This window comes from Stegostoma tigrinum, chromosome 27 (assembly GCF_030684315.1).
Source record: "Stegostoma tigrinum isolate sSteTig4 chromosome 27, sSteTig4.hap1, whole genome shotgun sequence".
NCBI lineage: Eukaryota > Metazoa > Chordata > Chondrichthyes > Orectolobiformes > Stegostomatidae > Stegostoma > Stegostoma tigrinum.
In genome coordinates, this window is record NC_081380.1 from 2,344,796 (window position 1) to 2,370,672 (window position 25,877).

The following is a 25,877-nucleotide window of genomic DNA, read 5'->3' on the forward strand; positions in this document are numbered from 1 at the left end:
GCAATAAATGTTGAGTTTGCTATCAATTTCTATTTCTAGACTAAAATTTTTGAAACTTGTAGGTATCTTAACTCAATGATCACTGGTATGGCCAGTGCACAGAAAAACATTGTTTATCAATAGTATTTGTATTGATATGATGTGTATGATGCTAAAACATGTCAATGAGTTCCACTTCAAGAGCATTGATTAAATGATCACTCCAGATTTATTGACTCTAGTTTAGAATTAATTACTGAGTTATAGTGCACATTTATGCTTTCGCTATCAGAGATGTATCTGGCCTGTGTATCTAGTCCACCTAGGTACACTAGATAGTCATTCTGCGCCTGAAATTATTTGGGAAACTGTACAAAGCATGCACTAGATATGCAGAACAATTTTCATCACTTTATAGTCCTTTTTTTTCCTGTAATCTCTGGGCACCTGCCACTCTTTAAGTCCATTTCATAGAACATAGAACATTGCAGCACAGTACAGGCCCTTTGACCCTCGACGTTGTGCCGACCTGTCATACCGATCTCAAGCCCATCAGACCTATACTATTCCATGTACGTCCATATGCTTGTCCAATGACGACGTTAATGTACCTAAAGTTGGCGAATCTACTACCGTTGCAGGCAAAGCATTCCATTCCCTTACTACTCTCTGAGTAAAGATCACTGACCATTAGTTGTCAAGAAGATATGTGATTTGATGGATTCATTTCCAGCATCATGTCTTGACACTCTTCCTGCTTTGGTTTACATCTCACTATCCCATGCCCCTCGCTTGCCCCTGTAAAGCCTTCAGCCCCCATGACTCCATCTTCTGGAACTTTATTTAACCTCTTCATGCTAATTGTCATTTCAGATACCTCCTCAGCAGTTTCCTCTATGAATAACTGCATTCCTATATCTGCTTAGTATGTGCCATTATTCTGAAAAGAAACTGAAGTATTGTGCACGTCTAACGTGACAAACATAAACTGCTGTCTTCTTAAACATGCAGATGAAAACTGGGAGTAGCCCATTCAGCCCATCAAACTTTCTCTGCCACACAATGCAATCATAACTAATAATACTGATAAATTTGTTGCCGACAGCTACCTTTTCTTGCTCTGGGCTCTGATACCTGTGTGACAGAAATCATGAAAATGTGAGCTATCAAAAGTTGAGCCAAAAGCAAGATGTTAAGGTGAAGGTGAAATGATAGAAGGCTGAGATCAACAAAACATTTATAATTTGTACAGTGAAGGGGAGTGGAGTTCGATATAAGTTGCATCCAGTGATGATTTTATCTCTCAAACATCTGTTGTACAGGTAATGTTTAATTGATGATTTATATTGGGCAGTCATTACTGCTCAGTTCATTGTTCATTTACAATGAATAACCAACAATACTGTTCACATGGACTGTTTTAACTGTCCCTGTGTGACACACTATTCGTCACAACATGTTAAGGAGTAAACACAGAATAAAGATTTAGAACGTGTTTCCATAAAGCACATCGTGAACTAACTTGTTGTTTACTGCAGTATAGAATAAGCCTTTCATGTCACTGAAATATAATTTGGGTGGTAAATAAGATTATCCATCCAATTACATTTACCTTCTCATAAAATATCAGAGTAAATCTCAGCATTTGTCCCTTGGGTATTTTAATTTTCAGTAAAATAACAACATGGCACTTTTAATATAATAAAACATCCTAAGATACCTCAGGGCTTTATAAAACAAAATATTTCACTGAGCCCCAAAGGTAGATTGTTAGGGCAAATAGCCAAAGGCTTGCTCAAAGTGATATGGTTTTGAGAAATAGTCTTGCAAGGGCAAGTGGAGAAAGAAGGAAGTTTATAGAGGAAATTGCAGAGTTAACAGCCTCAGTAGATGAAGGCACAATCATTAGTGGTGGAATAATCCAGATCAGAGATGATCAGCAATGTAGATATCTCTGGGGTTTGTGTTGTTATGAGACATTGCAGAGCTAGGAACGTGTGAGACCTTCGAAGCATTTGAAAAATTCGATAGTTGATCTTACAGAAATGAATCTCTGTGGTCTTAGTGATATAATGATGACCCATTTGAAGACTCATTGAGCTCAAGTATGATACTGAGGTTATGAGAATAAGCTGAGTCAACCTCAAACAGTTACCAGGATGAGGGATGGAATTAAGAGTAGGGGGGAGGGCGGTGGGCGGTGGAAAACAGCAGGTATAGGCTTTGGTCTTCCAATCCTTAGGTACACAATATTTCTGCTCATCCAGTCCTGGATGTTGAATAAGATGTCTGATAATCTAGCAACAGTGAAAGAGTTGAGAGACGGGAGGAAAGTCACTTTTATGTCACTACTTCCTCATTAAACAGTGAATTACTCATCTATTATTCTATGGATGGTTCCCTTATTTCCTTCGGGTCAGCAGCACAGAATCATTGCTTGATGAAGTGGATTGCCCATTCCGTGAGTTGGATGAAAATTAGGTGGACAAAAGAATAGGTAGAAATGATTTAATGAATTGTTATGATCTGGAATGTTCTGTCTGAAAGTGTAGTGGAAGGAGATTCACAAGCAAATTTGAAAAGTAAATTGGGCAAATAATGGAAAGGAAAGATGTATAGAGCTCTGGAGAAAACAAAGAAAGTGGGAGATTAGGTGGTTTCTTCAAAGAGCTAGCCTAAGGATTCTGCCCAGTTCCATCATTCCACAGCAGACCACTAGTCAGGTGGTGGAATTATTGTGTGACCCTTCTTCCATTTGATAATGACCTGGTCCTGATTAATTGACTTCTGTGCCATTTTAATGAGCATAAGATGTCGGAGCAGAAGTAGGCTATCAAGCCCAGAAAGTTCACTCTGCCAATCAGTGAAATCATGGCTAATCTGATAGTCCTCAACTCTTCTTTCCTGCCTTTTCTCCATAACCCTTGATTTCCTTGCTGATTAAAAGATCTGACTGTCTCAGTCTTTATTTACTTAATTGTACTTAATTACTGAGCCTCAACAGCCTCTGTGGTAAAGAATTCCACAGATTCACTACCCTCTGAGGGAAGGGATGCCTCACTGTGTTTTGAATGTGCAACCCCTTATTCTGACATTGTCTTCTGGTTCTGAAATCTCCAACAAAAGGAAAAATCTTTACATGTACCCTGTCCACTCCCCAAAGGAATCTTGTATATGGTGAAACTTCAGGTTCTAAAGTCACTTAAAATCAAGGATATTTGATGAATGTTCAGTTATCAGATTGATGTATTTTTTAGACTAAAATGTCATTTTTGTTTGCTAACAATAAGATGAACTGGAAGTTTAATATTTTGTTTTCAGCCTACATGAAACGCCGACATAGCTCAGTGAGTGACGGTCACGGTAGTGACTCCTCAGTTGCTGGGCTTGACTACAGTCAGAGCGCCAGTCCCCAGCCACAAGTTCATCTGAAGAAGCCCAGAGTGGTGTTGGCCCCCGAAGAGAAAGAAGCTTTGAAGCGAGCTTACCAGCTAAAGCCATATCCATCCCCAAAAACTATTGAAGAACTTGCTGCTCAGTTGAATCTGAAAACCAGCACGGTCATCAATTGGTTTCATAACTACAGGTGAGTGCCTTCTTGTGATTTGACTTAAGATACAAGTGGCCCTTAGTATTGAGCACAGCAAGTCAGTGGATGTGAAGCATTCGGCAATTTGTACAATATGCACACTGAAAGTCTGAATACTCGGTGCTCATTTCAAGGACACCAGGTTTTGTATAAGTGAGGGAAAGAAAAGACATTCATGAAGAGATTTACAGAGAGCATTGTAATTTCCATTTAATGCCGGCAGAACTACACTACCCACCTGCACTCTGGCACCAGACAAAAAATTTACAAGCAATCACTATTGAGGCCTGAAGGGAACAAATATAATCATGTAAAGAAGTATTGCACTTCTTATAAGCTCCAGGTTCCTCAACATACTTCACAACCAGTGAACTGTGTTAACTCCAGTGAGTAATGCAAATCAACTACAACAGGGCTACCTCAATGGAGACACAAGTACCAAATAGAGAGGAGTATGAGATTATGCATTTTTGGCAGATAAGATAGGGAGAGACAACATGGACTTAATGGTGCAGCTCAAGAGTTTGAGCAGCGACCCATGAATTCAAGTACATAGATCTGTAAAGACACAAGACATATTGGGAGGGTCATTAACAAAGCATCTAGGATATTAAGCTTCATAATTAGAGGCGTTAAGTACTACAGCAGGGAAGATATACAAAATCTTTATAAAGCACCAGTTAGGCCACAACTAGCTCTGGTCACCGAGATAACAGAGTGTGAAGCTGGATGAACACAGCAGGCCAAGCAACATCTCCGGAGCACAAAAGCTGACGTTTCAGGCCTAGACCCTTCCTCAGAGAGGGGCATGGGGAGACGGTTCTGGAATAAATAGGGAGAGAGGGGAAGGCGGACCAAAGATGGAGAGAAAAGAAGACAGGTGGGGAGGTAGGGAGGGGATAGGTCAGTCCAGGGAAGACGGACAGGTCAAGGAGGCGGGATGAGGTAGTAGGTAGGAAATGGAGGTGCGGCTTGAGGTGGGAGGAAGGGATGGGTGAGAGGAAGAACAGGTTAGGGAGGCGGAGACAGGCTGGGCTGGTTTTGGGATACAGTGGGAGGAGGGGAAGAACTGGGCTGGCTTTGGGATGCAGTGGGGGAAGGGGAGATTTTGAAGCTTGTGAAAGCATTGATACCATTGGGCTGCAGGTTTCCCAATCGGAATATGAGTTGCTGTTCCTGCAACCTTCGGGTGGCATCATTGTGGCACTGCAGGAGGCCCATGATGAACATGTCGTCTGAGGAATGGGAGGGGGAGTTAAAATGGTTCGCAACTGGGAGGTGCCGTTGTTTATTGCGAACCGAGCAGAGGTGTTCTGCAAAGTGGTCCTCAAGCCTCCGCTTGGTTTCCCCAACGTAGAGGAAGCCACACTGGGTACAGTATACCACATTGGCAGATGTCTGGGTGAACATCTGCTTAATATGGAAAGTCATCTTGAGGCCTGGGATGGGGATGAGGGAGGAGGTGTGGGGGCAAGTGTAGCACTTCCTGCGGTTGCAGGGAAGGTGCCAGATGTGGTGGGGTTGGAGGGGAGTGTGGAGCGGACAAGGGAGTCACGAAGAGAGTGGTCTGCTTCACACTTTGCTTTCTTGGATTCTCCAGCATCTGCAGTTCCCATTATCACTAGTTCTGGTCACCACTGTTTACGGAGGAGGTGAGGACATTTGAGAGATTGCATAAACTGTCCATTATCACTAGTTCTGGTCACCACTGTTTACGGAGGAGGCGAGGACATTTGAGAGATTGCATAAACTGTTAAAAAGGAGTGGCTAAATGAAAGAAAACCCCTGATATTCATTTCATAAGCAATAAGTAACAATTTATTTATTTAACCCGAATAGCGAACAATTTGACAGAACAACTAACAAATCAGACAATTCCCATTTAACTGCTGACTATTGCCAAACAGAAGAGTTCTAATGGTGTGCTGTTCTAATAAATACAAATCCTACTTATTAAAAACCCAACAATAGCAAAACAAACTTAAAACTTAGGCTCTCAAAGTCCATACAGGGTGTGTCTTCTGGAATGTTCTGCCTTCTCCACTGCCTGTCCAGTCATAGATGCCTTTCTTCCACTGATCCTTCTATCATGGATGTTTTCTCTGTGAATTCTTTTGTGAGGACTTTTAGCTAGAAGTTCTGTGGTACCTTTTATGAAAAAATGGTGCTCTCTCAGAAAGCTTAGACATTTATGTGACAGCTAAGTGTTTATTCCTCAGATAGCAGTTTGCTCTCCCCCAGTTTTCAAAAACTCTCTTCTTGTATACCTTGGGTGACATATTAATTTCCTTACAATGATATTGGTCAGAGGTTGTCAAAACCTTCTGATTTGACTTCAATTGGTTTTCAATCTTTAAGTGGTTGATCTTCAACCTAGTTGCCAAAACACCAAAACAATCTTAAGATTTCCAATTACACAGCCAGTTGATACACGTTTCAATTTTAGGATTGCCTGTATATCTGCGGCTGTTTACAGACATTTTTATCTAAACCTCCAAGCTCAGAAAAGCACACCACCTCTTAAAGGGATTATGCATTCTCTCCGCCCCCCCCCCCCCCCCCATCATTTTTGCAATCTCTAACTCCCTGCTTTCCAACTCACAAGTACTCTACACAGTTTTGCAACAGTTGTCCACCTAGGAAATTCTGTATCAAGTCATGGGTTCTTGTGTAACTGATGAGCACAATCCTACAGCTGCATCCTCGACCACACATTTGACAGGTGTTTCTGGAGGTGGAATTGGTCATGGTACCTCAACTAGGAGAAACAGACTAGGATCTAAGGTTTTGGACAAAAAGTGCAGGAGGATATGGGGACAAACATTTTTACACAATGAGTGGTCATCTGGAACTGGCTACCCACAAGGATGTGGAAACTGAGATTGTGAATAATTTCAAAAGGAAATTGAATGGGCACTTTGGTAATTGAGGGAAATTAACTTGGGAGAGTGCAAAGGACTTGGAATGATAATGATGGATGAATAAAAAATAGGAAATGTTTGAAATACTCAAAGTTGCTCAGCAACTGTGGAAAGAGGGGAAAAGAAACAGAGTTATTGCAGTTCTGATGTAAGGATCCAAACTTGAAACACTAGCTCTTGCTTCTGTCTCCAGGGATAATGCTCCGAGGGTTAAAAAACAAGATTGCATTAGTAAAATTAAATAAATGGTGGACGTAAAAAAAATGTGAATGGGAAAAGTGAGACCAATAGCAGAAGATGCCATCAAAAAGGGCATGATTTGAAATTGCTGAACTCAAAATTGAACTTGCAAAGTCTGTGAAATTCCTAATACGACAATGAAATGTTGTTCCTCAAGCTTGTGTTAACCTTCCTGACTAGTTAATCTGCTTTGGTGTTTTTTTTGAGGAAGCATTGCAAGTTTAGAGACGAGTCATGTAGAATCGATGGGGAGGGAAAGACTGGCTGGTTTAAAATTACCTGGCCCAAATCATGCTGCTTTTGACACATACCAGTTAGAAAGTGATCAGGTTCTGTCTGGTGGCAGGGAACACACAAGGCACCCCCACACATGTGATAGCATACCGCAGAGGGTCCTTGCTGCCTGGAAACAGGTAAATCACTTAGTTGCTGTTGTCCGTTCTTTCTTTTATGTTCCTTCATGCTCCCAATCCGTTAAAATAGAATTGAAATAGGGAATCAAGACAGTTCTTTAGTTGTTTCATAGATCCATCACCTCTAAGCCTGTGCTGTTCTAAACTAAATAGGCAAAGGCATATCTTCTAAAGCAACTTCTCAGAAATAATTGTCAAGCTGATAGGCCTAAAGTTCCCTGGTTCAGATTTCTTCTTTTTCATTAACTAACATAAGACTACATAGAGCCAGAGCGTTTCGTAGCCACACAGCCCTTTGGTCCAACTAGTCCATGCCCACATGCTCCCAAACTAAAATAGTCTCACTTGTCTGCATTTGGTCCATATCCCTCCAAACCTTTCCTATTCAATTATTTAACCTAGTGTCTTTTAAACGCTGTAACTGTACCTGCATCCATTACTTTGTCTGATAGTTCATTCCACACATGAATCACTGTGTGAAAAAAGTTGCCCCTCATGATTTTTAAAACTTTCTCCTCTTACCTTAAAAATATGCTCCATAGTTTTGACCTCTGCCAGTCTAGGGAAAAGACCCTTGCTATTCTTCTTGTCTATGATTTTATAATGATTTTATAAACCTCTATAAGGTTTATAATCCTCAACCTGCTACACTCGTGAAAAAATGACCCAGCCTATGCTGCATATGTTTATAAACCTTCCATTCCTGGCAACATCCTGGTAAATCTGTTCTGAACCCTCTGCAGTTTAATATCCTTCCTATGGTAGGACAGCCGAACCTCCAGAAGAGCCTTCACCGACATCCTGCATAACATCAACATTATGTCTCAGTCCCTATACTGAAAAGGCTGAGCAGTGAAGGCAGTGTGCTAAATACCTTCCTAATTATTCCTGTCCATCTGTGATGCAAATTTGAAAAAAAATGTACCTGAACTTCTAGGTGTCTCTGTTCTACAATAGTATCCATGGCCCTGCCATTAATTATAGAAGTCCTGCCCAGTTTTGTTTAACCAAAATAGATACCTCATATTTATCCAAATTAAACTCCATCTGCCACACCTCAGCCTATTGACCCAGTTGATCAAGGTCTCTGTAATCTTAGATAAGCTGCTACACTGTCATTTTTGGTGTTATCCACAAAGTTACTAACCATACCTCCTGTATTCTCGTCCAAATTGCTCATATAAATTACAAACAAAAATGGACCCAGTGTTGATTCCTGTGAAGCACCACTGGTCACAGGCCTCCAGTCTGAAAATCAACCCTGCATCACCACCGTCCTCTGTCTCCGACCATCAAGCCAGTTTTGTTTCCCTGACTGTATTGAGCTGTTGCCCCATCTCATCGTTTTAGTCACTCTGGAATAGATACTTATCTAGTACTGAAGCCTGAGGAGAATAGTGATATAGTCATTGGACAAATAATGTTGAGATTTGAGCTAATTACGGGGAAATTATTTTGAATTCCACCATTGTAGATAATCAGTTTTGATTTAATTATTAATCTGAATTAAAAGCCAGTTTAATGATAAAAAAAATTGAAAATAGTTTTGAGGTTAAATGTAATTCTCTAAAGTTGTTTTGGGAAATATACTTTTCCCGTCAGTGTTTTATTTTACTGGCATTTTGTGATGCCAGAGTTAATACTTTTACCTGTTCCCCATGTATACATGTTAAATTTTCAGCCAATTGCTCTGGAGAAGGTGGGACTTGACTCCAGGCCTCCTGACTCGGGTAGAAGCACTACCGCTGCAGCACAAAACCCTTCTTGTCACCCTATTATCTGTTAATTAACGTATGACTTTCCATCTATTCCCAGTCAAACCCTACTAAATGATAATATGTCATCCTTGCCTGGTGTGGTCTCCACATTGCTCCAAATACGGAGAAAATGTGGTTCACTCTTAAATGGCCTCTGAACTGGCCTAACAAGGCTAATCAGTTATATCTCACTGCTGCAAAGTCAGGTGAAAGAAATGAAACCAGTGAATCACCCAGCATCAATCAAAGCAGCAGAAACACCAACCCTGTAAAGAGCTCCTTACTAACATTTGAGGGATTGGAAGAGCTGTTCCATAGACTAGTTAAGCAACATCCTGTGCTAGGCATTCTCACCGAATCATACCTTATAGATTATATCCTACACATTATTGTTACCATTCTTGGCTATGTCCTGTGCCACTGACTCTGCGTAACCTGAGAACCAGTTTGAAACTTCCGTACTGTTTTTCTGAGGAACGATTTATAATTCATCATAATCTTCCAGCTGTATGTAGCTGAAAATGCTTTTGCTATTTTTGCCACAATTGCAGACCATCTTTTCCAATCATTTTGCCTCTCTCATCTTTACATAGTACCTCTCCCCACTCTCCATTTAAATTCTTTAAATGTGCAGAATATTTCTGATTCAGACTGATTTCAGGGAACAAGTGCTGTAAGATATTAGATTTAAAAATGCAACAATTATATACAAGAGGCTATTTTCTTCTGACATATGAAAGATGGGTATCTGAGATCTGCATCATTATGTGATGTATTACTTCAGTCTGTTTGCTGCAGTTAGTCTGCAGCAAGACTGCATGTCAGGTCCCAGGCTGCCTATGAGTGTTACATGAGAAATTTGCCAGAAGAATTTAAATAGTTTTGTTGCAGTGAAGTAATGACCCAGTTTCCTGGCCTGAAGATTAGTTTTGAAAAACAGGGAAATTTACCTGAAATAGAACAATTTTTTGTTTGGGTTTCACAAAATCTGATGTGTAGGTACTGATGATGTATTTTGCTTTTGTTTTTTAGAAACTTAAGGAGTCAAGTTCAACAGTAAAAATTTAAATAATTCATTGCTACTTCAGCAATGTAAACTGGCTTCATATTGTTATGACTAGGCAGCATCAGAGGAGCAGGAGACCTGATGCTTCGGAACGGAACCCTTCTTCAGAAATGCTGCCTGGCTTGCTGTGTTCCTCCAGTTCCATATTTTGTTTTCTCTGACTCCATCATCTGCAGTTCTTGCTGTCTTACCTGCTTAATTGTAATCTTTATCTTAATCTCGCTATACGAGAATCTTTAACATTGTTGCTTGGCATGCTCATCAGAGATATAAGATAATGACAGTTAAATCAGGCAATGTTGCCTTCATCTGAGCCTCAGCTCTGGAATCCCCACCTCCCAGTCTCTCCACCTGTCTATTTTTTTCAGTTTCTTAAAGCTGCAGTTGACCAAGCTTTAGGTCATTTGTTGCAATATCTCTTCATATAGCTTCTATAGCAACTGTTTTCTGACAATTTTTCTGCTAAATATCTAAGGCAGTTTCTTGCATTGATTATTAGCATGTCTAATGCAAGTTACATAGTATGGTGAAGATAGTATCCTTGAGATTTGCCTCCAGCTGAACTGAACTCATTTAACGTTATAACCTTTAGTTTCAGTATTGGGGCACTACAGACTACCTTGAATAGCACAGTGGTGAACTGCCAGTATGAATATCAAAGGCAGACACATGCCTATAACACTTCCAGTGTATTCATCACATCTAAAACTCTGTTGCAGGCGTGAAACAGTTTTAATAGCATAGCGAGACAACTTGTAAAAAGTTGGTACAATTTTATTTGCAGATAAATCGGCTTTGAAATCCTCGTAACTAGGAGCCCAAGTCTTAAAGGATGGTTTTTCCCCTGCCTAGGGAATCTAAAATAAAAGGCCATGATACAGGGTAGACTAATTCGGATTGAGATGAGGAGAAATTTCCTCACTCAGAGTATGGTGAACCTTTGGAATTATTTAACACATGAAGGTGCTGGAGACAAAGCCACTAACATCTTTAAGAATGAAATATATTTCCAGAGACCAACAGCATCGAAGGATATGGGAAGAGAGCAAGTATATGGTGCTGGCATGGAGCATCAGCTATGATCATGCTGAATAACAGAGATGGTTTGCTGGTTAGAATGACCTACTCCTACTCTCCTTTTCTATATTTCTATGTAAGAACCTAACAATTTGAAAATTCTTGCCATCTTCAGTGGGGGCCCATCTACAGCAGTTGTTTCATATCGTTAAAGGAAGGAGCTGGTGTGTTAGTTCTGTCATTTTTAAACACCAGATGTTTAACTCGCAGTGCATTACACTTTGAAAAATCCATTGCACTTTTGTTTAGATTGTGATGTTTTCTGTGTAAAGAGCTACTTTTCTAACCTGTAATTTCTGTGGTTATCTTAAAGTTGACCCTCGCATCACTCATGGAAATAATCAATCACTATTTACCTTTACATAAACATTCATAATGTTAAGTAACAATAATTTTTATATTCGTGTAGCAGCTTTAACATAAAACATGGTAGAGTCAAACAAAAAGACCAAGGGGTGAGGTGTGTATTTCCTTGAAAGTGGAGTTGCAGACTGGGTGGTGAAGAAGGCATTTGTCACACTTGCCTTCATTGGTCAGAACATTGAGAATTTGAGTCGAGACATCATGTTGCAGCTGTACAGGACATTGGGCCAGCCACTTTTAGAATACTGCATGCAATTCTGGTTGTCCTTCTGTAGGAGGGATGTTGTTGAACTTTGAGAGTACAAAAAAGATTTACAAGGATGTTGCCAGAACTGGGGTTTTTGACCTAATGTGAATAACTGAACAGACTGGAGTTTTTTTTACACTGGAGCTTCAGAGGCTGAGAGCTGACCTCATAGAGGTTTTTAAAATCATGAGGGGCATAAATAGGGTGAATGGTCAAGGTCTTTTTCCTTGGGTGGGGAAGTCCAAAACTAGAGGGTGTACGTTTAAGGTGAGATGGGAGAGATTTAAAAAAGACTTGAGGGGTAACTTCTTGACACTGACAGTGGTGCATGTATAGAACAAGCTGCCAAAAGAAGCGGTGTAAGTGGATACATTTTAAAAGGTGTCTGGATGAGTTTATGAATAGGAAGGGTTTAAAGGGATACGGGCAAAATGCTGGCAAATGTGGCTAGGTCAGATTGGGATGTCTGGCTGGTGTGGACAAGTTGGACCAAAGAGTCTGTTTCCATGCTGTGTAATTCTGTAACTCTATCTAAAGGTACTTAACCATATCATTGTACAACTAAGCATGATTCCAAGTCACATGCAGATTTATTAGTTAAAGCTATCTGAAGTCTTTTCAGAGAAGTAAGTTTTAAGAAGCCTGAAAACAGGAAAATGAGCTCGAGAGGTGGACAGTGCAAGGAGGGAGTTCCAGAGTTTAGGATTTAAATGCCTCCAACCTTGGTTAACTGTGTGTCTATGTATCTGTTCCATCTAATATTCAGAGTTGTTTTATAAATGTGATAAAAGTTCAGAAAAACGTCTGGAATATGTAAGTATTGTTTAGTGATTTATTTAAATATTGTTATGTTACAGGTCCCGCATTCGAAGGGAGCTATTCATTGAGGAAGTGCAGGCAGGGCCTCATGGTCAAACGGGAGCTAGTGGCTCTCCATCTGTCAGAGGAAGTAGGACAGGTCACAGCTCAGAAGGAGAAAGCTGTGATGGAGGAGACTTGGAAGCAGTGACTGAAGAAAAGGATAATGCCATGGGAATGGAAAATTACAGCACAGGATGTGTAACCCCAAAGGAAGGGCAGATAGAGTCGGTTTGTGATGAAGATATCGAGTCTGTTGTGCAGCCTGACATTAAAGATGCCACAGCAATTGACACAAAGGACTTGTCCCATTTAGAAGGAGATGCCATGGTCTCTCCTAACGCTGAGAGTGAAGATGAGGGCATCCCGAAGCATCCAGGCCGAAATAAGAGATTACAGCGAGAAGCACATGTGTCAGGAACATCCCTGGAGGAGTTCCAAAAAAGCCAGCCCTCGGCCCAATCAGTTGTAGAAGAGGATAACTCTACCTCATCCGCCTCCACGTCGGCAACTGTAGCAGAGACCTCCCGAGATTTGAAAGAAGATACCTCTTTGGTGCAGCAGGCAAGCATTGGACAGAACACAGGTTGTGGGGGCACCACGTCCTCTTCCACAAAAGGCTTCCAGAAAGGCCTGTTCAACTTTTCTGACACATCCTCGCCTGCCCAAAAAACAAGTCTACGTGAGAACAGTTTAAGGCGTAAGAAAGCAGCAAACTTGAACAACATTATTCATCGTTTGGAGAAAGCTGCAAGTCGCGAAGAACCCATTGAATGGGAATTTTGAGATTAAATTATTAATTATGCACAACTCCTGAGAGTTAGGTATTAAAAGACCTTGGACATTCTTTACTCATTTTATCCTGTCACGCACTTAATGCCCTGCAGGCCACAGGGCAAAAATGCCATAGGCCAAGGTGCATATAGAAAAGGAGAGCATTAAGTTCCGTTCATCATTGCATTTTCAAAGCGAGAGTTGAAACATGCAGTTAAGCTTTTGTACCCTGAAGTGTTTTTGTGTCATGACTGATTTTCAAACTGTCTGGGATTAACTGTTACAGCTTTGCCTTCTCCCTCCGCCAAGTGGGCTTCAAGCAACGACACCCATCGGCTAAAGAGGGGTCTCCTTTGCCATAAAATGGCAGCAGAGCGATATTACACTATTAACTTCTTAACCAGAAAAAGATTGGAGAGTTTTCAAATGACTAGAATTTTGTAGCTGTTCAGTTGCCACTGAGAGATTGCACAGTCATCTGACTCTAAACACACTAGTTTGGTTTCTTAGATATTTTGAGAATTCTTGCTGTTTTAAACTTTGAAAGAGGAAAAAAAAACACATTTAGTCCACTTATTTTTTAAAAAAAGGTCACGTTAAAAAAAGATTTGTCAAAAAAGATGTGGTAGGTGAGTTAGTGTTTTCTTGTATGTGAATTTAGAATAATGATATGTAGTGCACATTGTTTCATAGCTTTAACTGACTCTGGTTTCTCTGCAGGCCAGGGTTTGTTTAATACACTCCATTTTAGGCCAAATCAGGACAAGATCTGAACCTAGGTATTTTATAACCTGCTTTTTAACCTCTAAACCACAAAGCACGCTGATCAGACCTCATATTGTCTTTATATGTGTGTGAGAGAGAGTGTGAGAGAGCGAAAGTTGTATATGCGTGAATTCTTAGGTCTGACTGATTTCATATGTACCAATGCACATTTAAAGTGCGTTACTGCCACCCTTTTCTCAATAAGCTGTGTCATCAGTAAGGCATGTATGAGTTAGCTTGTCACAAGTTACATTTTTTTTCTTGCCATATCTTTAATTAAAACTAACAGTAGATGATTTCAGTATACAAGAATATTTTTGTGCTTATTTATAGGTGCTTTTTTTCTATCCATTGTTAGGAAGGGATGAAAGGGAGCAAGTCTTGTTCTAGAGGGTCAGACTGCCGGCAGTATTTGGGATATTTTACAAGTTTCACTGGATAAATATTGGCTCCTTGACATCTTTCAAGCTCCAAAATATTGATTAGATGTTGTTTCTCAGTGTAAATTGCATCATGATTTTTGTGTTTGTCTTCTAGGTCAGAATCCATCGAAGTAACTGTGTAGCACAATCATAACCTGTCATTTTAATTATAATATATGAATTCTGTTTTCTATAATAATTATGGTTGAGGAGTTATATACCTGATATTGCACCGCAGTGAGTTGTGTGTAGTTTTGTAGCAGATTATGACTGTTTATAGGGAAAACTGCATTACCTGCATGATATGTTAAATAATCATATATTTCATACATAAACTGTACATGTAGATTGAGCACTTAGCTGTTAAGTACAGATGGTGCTGATTCAACTCCAGCTAGTCATAGGGAAGGGCTCTAGGAGGCTGCCAGGCAGTAAGTTAGAATGAATCCTTCAAATACCTGATCTCAAGAGAGCATTCCTCAATATCAAGCTGTATATAATGAAAAGGGCAAGTTTCAATTACTTCTGACCTCCCAGGCTCATTCATCAGCCAGGTCCAAAAAGATGACTAAGACACAAAAACTACTCTCTTGCTCTGTTGGGCAGTGTTGAGTAATGGTCAGGGATAATCTTGATATTTCTCTTTCTCCTGTCGAGGAATACACTCTGTGATATGATTTGCCCAAAGATCAGAAAATCATTGAATCAGAAAACTGACCATGTGTTTCCTTCCCATTCTGATCTCTGTCTTGCCCATTACACACAACTGCCCTAGTTAACCAGAGAACAAAAGGTAACACTGCACTTCATTAGCACAATAGTTTTCTGCCCTAGGACTACTTTTATCATTAAGAAGTCTTTGCACTTGAGATGGTGGTAAACAAAATGGTAAACAGAATATTTCAGAACAATTGGCACTTACCACACTCAGTTTTCTGTTTCCTACCCTCTCTAACACAAGCATTAAACTACTGCTCCTTGTAATTCTGCACCATAATTTGCATATCACTTAAACATAATTTTGCACAATATAATATAGTTGGAAGTTAGCCCTTGGTTGCAGATGAGGAAGGCTATTGCCAGACATTGTGCCGAGTTTGAAGAAAGGGAGGAGGATCAGGGACCAGGCCCATGTTCTTGACAATGTTCTCATTTTGCTAACTTGGCAAAAAAAAATTCGTAAGTAAATTTTAGTAAATATTTTTGAGGAATGGTAATCTACCCACCTTTTTCATCTTCTCCTAAAGCACTCATGTCCCTTCTTAACATTGTCTACTTTGTAATGTGTGTATAAGACTGGACAACTCAGGAAATTAAAACTTAATTGGAACGTAACATTATCATTGTAAATGTAACTTGAAGCTTCAGATTTTGACACCGTTTCTTAGAATGTAATAATTTTATCCCAGGACCGTTTACAGAAGTGTACATTTCTGCAGGGCCCACACAGGGATTTAAAAATAGCTGTACAATTGTCCCATAGCCACTGTAACACAGCGATTGTTACACAAACTTGGAAAATATCGAAAGCTGACATCTTGCTGAGATAAATAGAGCAATGTGTGTGCACATTATTCTTTACAACATTGTCTATACAGCTTACATAGAACAATGAAAGGAATGCTGTATGAGCAGCAGTGCTTTTGGCAAGCAGAAATGTGGTTTTATTCATTTTTAATCTTCTATTTTGTTCCTTATGTATTTCATAATTAACCATAGTTTTTGTCTCTACGTTGTCATTGCTGTTTTAGTATCGCGTGGTAATTCATAAAACATACAGTGCTCATTATAATTTGTACATAAAACTAAGTTTAATAACTACAAACTGCAGATCACTGCCTTAGAAAATGTGTAGATCCTAAAAGCAAATACTTTACAAGACTTAGCACTCAATAACCAGAGTTGTTTGAGTTTAATTCTGATACTATGGGAATGAAGTATCCTCAGTAGAAAAGTCTTAAAAGTGTTTTATTTTTTATAACTAATTCCAGAAGCTGACTTCCTGAGATCAATATAGTCATTTTCCTTTATTTCCATTTTGTTTATTTATTCATTTGAAAATTAAGTCCAACTAATTGGGAAATCTATACTTTTTCTTTCGAAAACCAAAAAAGGTCTCAATTGTTCTGTTCTTCCTCTCCATAATTGAAATCCCACCTCCCGTTCACAATCACTTTTACATAGGCTGCTTCAGCTGAAAAATTTACACTTCAGGCAATGTGCTTCAGTTTCGTTAAGTGAATATTAATCTGTTAAATATATTCAGATGCTGCATTTTAATTTGCATTTTAGGGGATGTTTTCCAAGCATTCTCCATATAAATGTATATATTAAAATTAAAGTTTTACTTTTTTAATTTAGATAGTTTTGTGGAAGTAGTAAGCTGCATTTCATATCAAGATGTACACCCTTTTAATATCACTTCATAACCTGGTCAGAATAAGAGATTTGTATCCTCTGATTTTGATAGTGTGTATTCATGCATTCTGTGTTTAATCTAACATGCCTTCTGAGGAACCTAGTAATAATTGTGCCCCCCTCTAATTTTACAAACTTGAATTTTATTGTTAATTTTGTTTGCAAACTATTTGGCAACAAAGCCTTTCAGTTCTAAAGAGTGAAATAATATAATTGGAAAATTCCAAACACATTGGCAACCGTACATCTGTTGAGCAGTGAGAATAGATGGACCACACATTGAGCTACTGGCCCCTGTTTAAAAGGTCCCAAAAGGCTGCCTGGACTTGGTGGCATTTTCCACTGTCATTAATTGATGCCAGTTATATTTGTGCTGCCGCAACATTGTGAAATATTTGTAGTTCTGATAAGTTTCAGTTCTACAGAAAATCTGGATTCTGTTTGAAGTTTTAAATCCTATGCTAGGGTGCTTTGTATGAACCATTTCTATCTACTTCCTTAAACCTAAGCATGTTACTCATGAAGCCTGCCATCAAAGTCTTTGTACTGAAGAGCTTTGTCCATTAGATACAAGGTTGAGAAGATCAACAGACATTCCACTTTTAACCCACAATAGCTATCAGGAAATACGAATCTTTATAACTCTCCCTGCCCTAAACTTTGTTTTGGGTGAAATTACTGTCTGCACTACCAAGCCACCTTAAGAGATAATGGTTAAAGCAAATATTCCTGTGAACCCTTGCTCAATTTGTGTATGCTGGCATTGAATGCTGAAATTTCAAGCTACTTAAGGTAGCAAAAAACAAAAGAGCAGAACTCATTGTGTGCCTTGAATAGGATAGTAAGCTAAGAATGAAAGAGTCAAACTCTGTCATACCCATAGATACCTTTGATTGCTGTCATTAAACTGGCTGACAGATATTCATGCAACAGCCAAAAAAGTTGGAATACATTCCCCAAAGCACTTAGAGCATATTTTGTTAAGAATATATTTTTAAAATCTGTTGTGATGCAGTTATGTAAGCACAAAATTTGTAAAGTCAAAACTTGTAGAAGGAGAATAAATTCAGTTCAGAGCTGTAGAGGTATTTTTCTATAAAACCCTTCCTATTGGTGGCTTCACCAACATATTTTGGTGAACATTTTCTCTCAAAGGCACTAGTATAAAAGCAATACTGACATTCCATAGATTTTTAATTGTAACTTTTGTAAAAAAATTTTTACTCTGAACTCTTTAAAGGATGCTTTGGAATTGTATGCTGTTCAACAGCAAAAATGTACTCAATTCTCCATGACATAGAACATAGAACATTACAGCACAGTACAGGCCCTTCGTCCCTCGATGTTGTGCCGACAAATTGACCTAATGGAATAGACCAGTGCAGAAGCCCAGTCACAGATTAGAGTTATACCTGTGCTGAAGCTCCATGTGTAAATAAATCTTTGACTGGAAATTCTGGGAATTAGCCATCTTTTATTGGAAATACTTTTCTATTGAAGTAACACATAGTGCACACTACGTCGTTTTCATGCAGCATATTGATATTGTGGGATTCAAAACCAGCCATTTTCTTTAGCAGGATCTGCTTAGGAAGGAACATAGTTTTCACTTTTACTGACTGTACATTTTCTACCTTGCATTCAAAGTTTTTTTTCCACTTACTTCTTGAAACTGCTTTCTTAAACTTAAAATACTTGAGATCCAACTTTACATTTAATATCAAACTTATCAACTTGTTCTTCAATCACATGATTTACTTAGTAACCTTTAAAAAGATTGGTAGAATTCCTGAGAATAAGCTTTACCGTTGTTGCTTACCAATGCAATTATTATGCAAACCCCATTTTTTTCCAAACATTGTTGCAATTCATCACCAAATGAGATGCTTCCTATTGTCATTAAAATGGCACAAAATTGACATATTAAATAATGTATCCAGAAATCAACATTAGTGGTTTAATTAATGTGCATTTATTGTCCACCTAAATCTCCCTAACAAAAACAAAATACTGGAAGTACTCCATATCTGTGAAGAAAGAAAATGACAGAACATTTTCATTCAAAAACAGCAAAAGGTCATCAATCTGAGCAGTTAAACCCATTTAACCAAATGCTGTCTGACCTGCTCAATATTTCCAGCATTTTCTTTATTTATTGCAGATTTCCAGCATACACTGCATTCAATAAGTTTCCTGTTATTGATTTCATAATTTAATAGTCAAACCCATTTCTCTGTTTCTATCACCAGCTAAATGCATGAAGTAGAGTGCAGATTTCCCAATGAACTGCACAGTGATGAAAATGCTATTTTAAAGAAGGAATCAGATAAAATACTTAAGTATTAGATTACTTTTAAGCACTTACCTGAACCACTTTTGGAGAATGTTTTCTTTTCAGTTAACATTTGAGTTGTTAAATCTGTGAAAATTGAATCAGTTACACCATTAATCTGAAGTATGTTCTGTTTCTAATAGCTGTCATTGCCTCTTGTATGCTAGCTCATCCAACTTCAGTGTGAAATATTATACCCTAAGATTTCCTTCGTTTATATTGATTAGTTTATGCCGCGCAGCCAGACAAATTAGAAAGGACTTTGCCCGTATTCACAATTGCTACTTTTAAATTTACCTCAAAGAAAAATGGAGTTGGGTTGATTGAGGCAACTACAGAATAACCAAGTTCCTGCAATTCTTCTCCTTGTTATGGAGTGCCAAGGCTTTCATCAAACAACAAAGAGCTCAGACTGAAATGAGTAATCTCCATCTGGATTTGAAGTGCTACCCCACCATTTATTTGTTTGATTGGTGAGTTCACTGTCTTCTTGCGCCATTCTAATTTATTCCATCATTGCCGTATTCAGTGATTTATTTCTTTGTTGCTCTCTTGCATAAAACTTTTAATTATTATCTTTACTTAACAAATCAGAAAAACAAAACACCCAGAACACCTTTTAGTATTTTTAACATTTCTATCAAAAGCTACCTAGCTGTCTTTACACCAAAAATTGACTTCAGAGAGGAAACTTTTCCTATGCATTAACAGCAAGTTAAATTATTGACCTTTTGCTATTTGGGAATCAGGAATTGTAGGTTGATTTGAGGCAAGTGAGCTCACCATTGCTTCGTCAGTAAATAATTTTATGGCTTTTTGAGGTAGCTAGCAATGACCTAAATTATCTAAGCATTAATTTGTTTCACTCTACAGACTTTATTTGCAGGACATACTTATCTTCTTCCATTTCCTACAGTTCTCAAACCCTTAAATTTCTTCTCTTTGCATGAAGTATTAATAAAACTCTTTATCAATACAATTCAGCCAACTGAGTAATTCATCACAAATAGCCTATTTTGTTACATTTGTATTACAGATACAATTTCCCTATACCTTTCCTTATATGTGAATGCATAACGAAAGGATTTCAGATTACTGTCAGTGACTGTTTTGATAAAAATGAATAGAAATAACAGATATGAGAGAAATACAATATGCAAAATGTTTCCAAAACCAAAAATGCTGGAATACATAGGAAGCCATTCAACATCCGAGAGAGGAAATCTTTCTGTCCCTCAGAAATCCCTCATTTTGGCATCTTGTACATCTGCCCTCTGCAGCCTACCTGGCACCAAACACCCTCATTCTATCACAGCTTTGTCCACTTCCTTCCAAGGCCACCTCTATCATTATGTTGAGTCACAAGTTGCTTAGTTATCTGTATTCCACCCATTAGCATTGAGTGTTCTTTCACCAACTCTACCATGTTCCCAAATTATGTGCATTCTTAACCCACATGTGTCTGTGCCCATACCTTTGGTGATCTTTGCAAACTGTCCAAGCAATGTTTTTGTTTATGTGGAATGTTATAATGGCGCTATATGTAAGTCATCATTTTATTGTTGTATGTAACTTTAGAAAGGATTGGTTTCTGATGTTTTATTGAAGTATTTATTGTGTTCATTAAAAGCTGAGCTATGGCCGTGATTTGCTGGATACTGAGAACTGGCATCAAATGCATAGCTAGATCACAAACTTCAAATGTAGCTTATTTTCAAATCAGTATAGGGATCACTGGCAAGGTTGCCATTTACTATCAAATTTTTAGTCACGCTAAGAAGGTGAAAGTGCGCCTTGTTGAACTTCATTTTACTAAAGCAGTTTGATATAATTGAGCAGCTTGTTTTGGGAGTGAAATCATGTTCGTTGGAAACCGGAGCCACAAAAAGGTCACCTGGGGTAAAGGCAAGCAGGTCTCAAATGAACCAGTTAAGTTTTACTACAGCCTGGCAGCTTCATAAGCACTGATGGCAGATCTTTCTTACTTCTAGCTATTGTTAAACTCAATGTGAGTTTTTCAGTAGCCGTGGTGTGAACTTGTGACATCTGGATTATAATGTCCAAGTGTCAGGATTATTTGTTCAATAATAATTACCACACTATTGTACCCAGCATATCCAGAAATTTATAATTCACTTTCAGTTCTTACATCTGGATATATCAGATTTTTATAACCCACTTCCTCTGGCACTCATGATAGATTCCCCTAAGGCTTCGTTGTAGTTTAAAATGTTACAAGAAGGACTGTAATTTATTGAAAAGTTACTGGCTGCTAATAGAGTTAAAATCTGGCCTTTTAATTGTTTGATCATGATGAAAACCAGCTAAAACAGCTAGTAGCAATGCAATTGCTTTAAAGATATTGATCAATAATGGTGATATCAGTAATTCCTAATATCCCTACTTGTCAAGAACTCCAGCGTCAATGCTTTCTCAATTTCAATGTATTCATATTTATTCTTATGACAGATTCCTTAAAAGCTCTATTGCAGTTTAAACTGTTACAAGAAGGACTGTTCTCTATTGTGTGTTTAGCGAGATTCATAACCAGCATATAATGTCAGGAGCAAATGGGTTACAGTCCATGGAAGATCACCAAAATAGCCTCACTAGGCAATTTGTAGTGTTTGTGGTTTTAACAAACTGTCACCCCATTCCTTGTATAAAAAAAGAGTCATTTTATGGTCAGAAAATTTGTTTTGATACAGTGCTTCCACAGGAGACAGTTGAACTGAATTTGCAATTGTCAGAGTGTATTGATAATGATGGCTAGGATATGCTGTGTGTTTTTGTGGGGTCTCTTTTCCCATGCTTTGTAGATGAGTTTACTTGCTCACGTAGCCTCAAATTTTCATTTTTGAATTATTTTGGCACCTGCATGATCAAGATTCACCTAAGGTTTACTGAGTTGTTTAATAGCTATAGAGTGTTGCAAAGTTACAAAAGTGAAAGAAAATGATGTAGTTACACATGGCTAGCTACCGTAGCCAACAATGAGTTGGTCACCATATGGTTTTACACCACTTTGCACTGATTGATGTGAACGTTTGAACCTACTTTTGTCAGAAACCCTAAATATGTAAGAATCTGATTTATTTTTACAGAATTTTTTTCCTCATCCATTTTCTAGTTTCCTGCATTGAGGCACATCACTTTTCAGCTGAGGAAGAGAGGACAGACCATAAGTTTGATGAGTAATGTACAATATTCACGTAAAAATGGATAATATCATATTGACCCCTAAAACACCAGAAAATGCACAAATTCTTTGTGATAATGACAGTATTTGATTTATTTAGTCAATAAGCATTCAAGCTGACTGTGAATGTCTCCACATTGACCATCTTGAGGCAGCTGTACTTCCTATGGAGTAGAATTAATAAAGTCAAGATGGACTGTTTTTTCCAAGTTAGGTGACATTAGCTCAGAGATATCTAGCTGAGAACAGGAAAGATTTAACAAACTGAATCATTTATTTAATGGACACCTTTTCTTTAGTGGAAATGTCAGTACTGAATTATAGGCTGTGAGCAGGACTGTTGAGGTACTGACCAAATATTGACTAGTGAGCTATGCTTGTATCATCGAAGTTGTGAGAAACATGATGTAGCACTAGGACTTGGGGAAGAAGTGAATTTAATGAGTTGTATGAGGGCATGGTCCCCCAGGTTTAGAAGTGTTGGTATAGCTGGTGCTTACTTACTGGTTTTAGCATGTACTTGCTCCTACTTCTTCACTCCAAACATTACTTCAGTCACCTGAATCCTACACTCAGATATCCTATTTTCAGATACAGCAAGGTACAAGTATTGTGGGATCTCCTTTAGATAGATCTGGGACCAAATTCGTTGTCCTTATAACAAGCGGAATTCACTGTGAAAACAGATATCGCTAGAATGTTTAAATATATTTCAGAGCAAAGGCTGTTAGGGAATTCTGTATGTTAATTTATATAGGATGATGAAAGATTGTACCACTCTTTCAGGGCCCACTTTGCCCATTCTTGCCCCCTGTTCAGGGGCGGCAGTCCAAGTGTGAATAAAGTGACACTCTTGATCCTACTTTATTCTCATTTGTTAAGCACCTCATTCTGTTTGAAGGCTGCTGTCCTCAAACGTTTTTAACAAGTGAACTGCAGTGCTCACTACCAACAAATGAGTTTATTTTGGTTGGTTGCAACAGAATAGCATCTATTGCTGTCCTATCAGGCCTAAATTGTTCATGTTGTTTTGGAGAGGATGAGTAAGTCAACATGTCAGCTGTGTCATTCAGTCAGCTATGATCAGTTATATCCGAAGGGTTTTTGTGATGCATTGACGGTGAGTGTCCCTACCTCTGGGTCATGAGGCCCAGGCTCAAGTTGCTCACGCTCCAGAGGTGTGTAATAACATCCCTGATCAGGTTGATTAGAAAATATCTTGGGTAAGCTTGAAATTTTAACTTAACACCTCTATCCTCAGAAGCTGACTGATCTGCTGAGTATTTTTAGCATTTTGCTTTGGTTTTATCTTTTGAATTGTACACAGTTAAGGTTGTAGAGTGTTTAATAGCAGATGAATTTAATTTATTTCTGCTGAGTTTGGCCAGTTGATAATATCTGTTACTTCGCATGGTCATAATTTTTAGTACGTACATCTGATTATGGTTCATAAGTTTAAGTGAGACAGTGGTTGTAACTTTTGTTTCAGCCTCCTAGAGCCTCCTGCGTGTCAAGTATTTGAATACGGAATAGAAAGAAAAGAAGGTTTTATTTACAAAGCTTTTTTTTATATGGGGGAGGTGGTGGGAATTTTTGGAACTACACATGAAGCATTTGTGCAATAATGACTCGCCACTGATAGACAGTGTCTGAATTGCTCCATGTTGTACTGCAGCACGTGTGTAAAACACTGACCTGGACTACTTTAATAAGCTTATTGTCTTTACCCCCTCTGCTCTTCCACCCCACCCCAAGTGTGCTGTGGTGTCTTACAGTTTATAGCAGTATTTCATTTTTTTTGCTATCATGCACTAAATGTCTTAGACTTTTTCTAGAATTTGCTATTCACAGGTAGTCACAAAGAAATTTCACAAATAATAAACCCAGTTGACCAAAAAAAGTTGTAATTTTTGTACACACAGCTTTACACCACCCATTTTCTTCACTGTGATCCACATTTCGTAACTTTTTTCTCGGTATTTGTTACAACTGGTTGAAACTTTTCTGTATGGCAGGCAGTAGTGGAATCTACTCCCTCCATTGGCAGATCTAGCTTTTCTTTTCTGTCTCTGGTGATTAGCCATATAGCATACTCTGTTCTCAGCACTGTAAACAGTCCCTATATGATATGGAGAAGCAATATCACTGTATGAAACTCACATGATGTATTATTCACTAGCACCCTAGGTGTGATAATTGAAGTAAATATCTTTTATACAAACACAGCAATGGCCTGCATTGTCTTTATTTATGCATAATCCCTTAACAAAAAACACTTTTGTCTTACACAGAGGTCACATAGTTGTACGTTATTTCTGCTTTTTAAAGTCTTTTTTAAATTCTTTATTTGACTATTGAACATTCTTCTTTTCCTTTTCTAGGTATAACAACACTCACTGTAACTTTCTTACTTTAGCACTCATTGCATTGGTATCCAAGTTGAGAAGCTCACTTTAAGTTTGTTTCATATTGTGGATCATATGTAGATCTCAACTAACTAGGAGCAGAATTCCAGTTATTCTCCCCACACAGATTGAATGTTTTGCACCTGCCTGATGAAGGTATTCTGATCAACAGCCCAGACTATTCTCATTATAATCTGGTAAGCATCTCCAACCTGCTTATACCTTGAAAGTAAATGTTCAGTAACTGGAAATATCTAATTTTAGTTGACAAATGATTAAATTGAGACTAGTTTTATTCTTCCGTCTGAATCAGTTGTGTTGGCCTTAGTCCTAGGAGCACTGTCTCCAAATGTGATTCAAGAAAGACAACAGGGATAAACCAGGTAAGTAAAGACCAATTAGACTGACGTCAGTGGTAGGGAAATTGTTGGAAATACATCTGAGGGGCAGAATTGATCAACACTTGGAAAGGCAGGAATTCATCAGGGATAGTCAGCCTGGATTTGTTAGATTGATTTGACTTAATTGAGTTTTTTTGAAAAGCTGACAAAATGTATTGATGAGGGTAGTGCAATTGATGTGGTTTACGTGACATTCTCTCAGGCCTTTGATAGTGTTCCTCATAGAAGGCTGGTCCAAAAGGTAAGAATCCATGAGATCCAAAACTAGTTGACAAATGAAATCCAAAATTGGTTTGCAAATAGGAGGCAAAGGTGATTGTGGGGGATTGATCTCATGATCGGAAGCTCATTTCTAGTGATGTAACACACAGATCAGTGCTGGGACCCTTGCTGTTTATAATGTACATTAATGATTGGAATGTGAATGTAGTGGGTGTATTAATAAGTTTGCAGATGACAGGAAAATTAGTGATGTTGTTGGTAGTGAGTTGGTTGGTATCAAGGTACAGCCTAATATTGACCATCTGGTAAATTGGGGTGGCTGATGGAGTTTAATCCTGATAAATGCAGACATTCATTTTGGGAGGTCTAATAAGGGAAGGATATGCACAATGAATGGTAGGCCCTGAGGGAGTACTGAGTAACAAAGGG

General features: G+C 38.5%; 1 protein-coding gene across 7 annotated transcripts in view; it reads left to right on the forward strand.

The window, feature by feature from the left end:
- LOC125464755 (protein CASP-like) overlaps positions 1-25,877 on the forward strand; it is a 534,922-nt gene that overhangs the window by 474,150 nt on the left and 34,895 nt on the right. For 6 of the 7 annotated variants that reach the window (XM_048557531.2, XM_048557534.2, XM_048557533.2 and 3 more), the window contains 2 exons: positions 3,301-3,565; positions 12,510-24,645. The exons of the other annotated variant lie outside the window; for it this stretch is intronic. In XM_048557531.2, coding sequence (XP_048413488.1) covers positions 3,301-3,565; positions 12,510-13,296 — 1,052 coding nt within the window. In that variant the 3' untranslated portion in view covers positions 13,297-24,645. Of the gene's footprint in view, positions 1-3,300; positions 3,566-12,509; positions 24,646-25,877 lie in introns of those variants that run through there. 7 annotated transcript variants of the gene reach the window in all.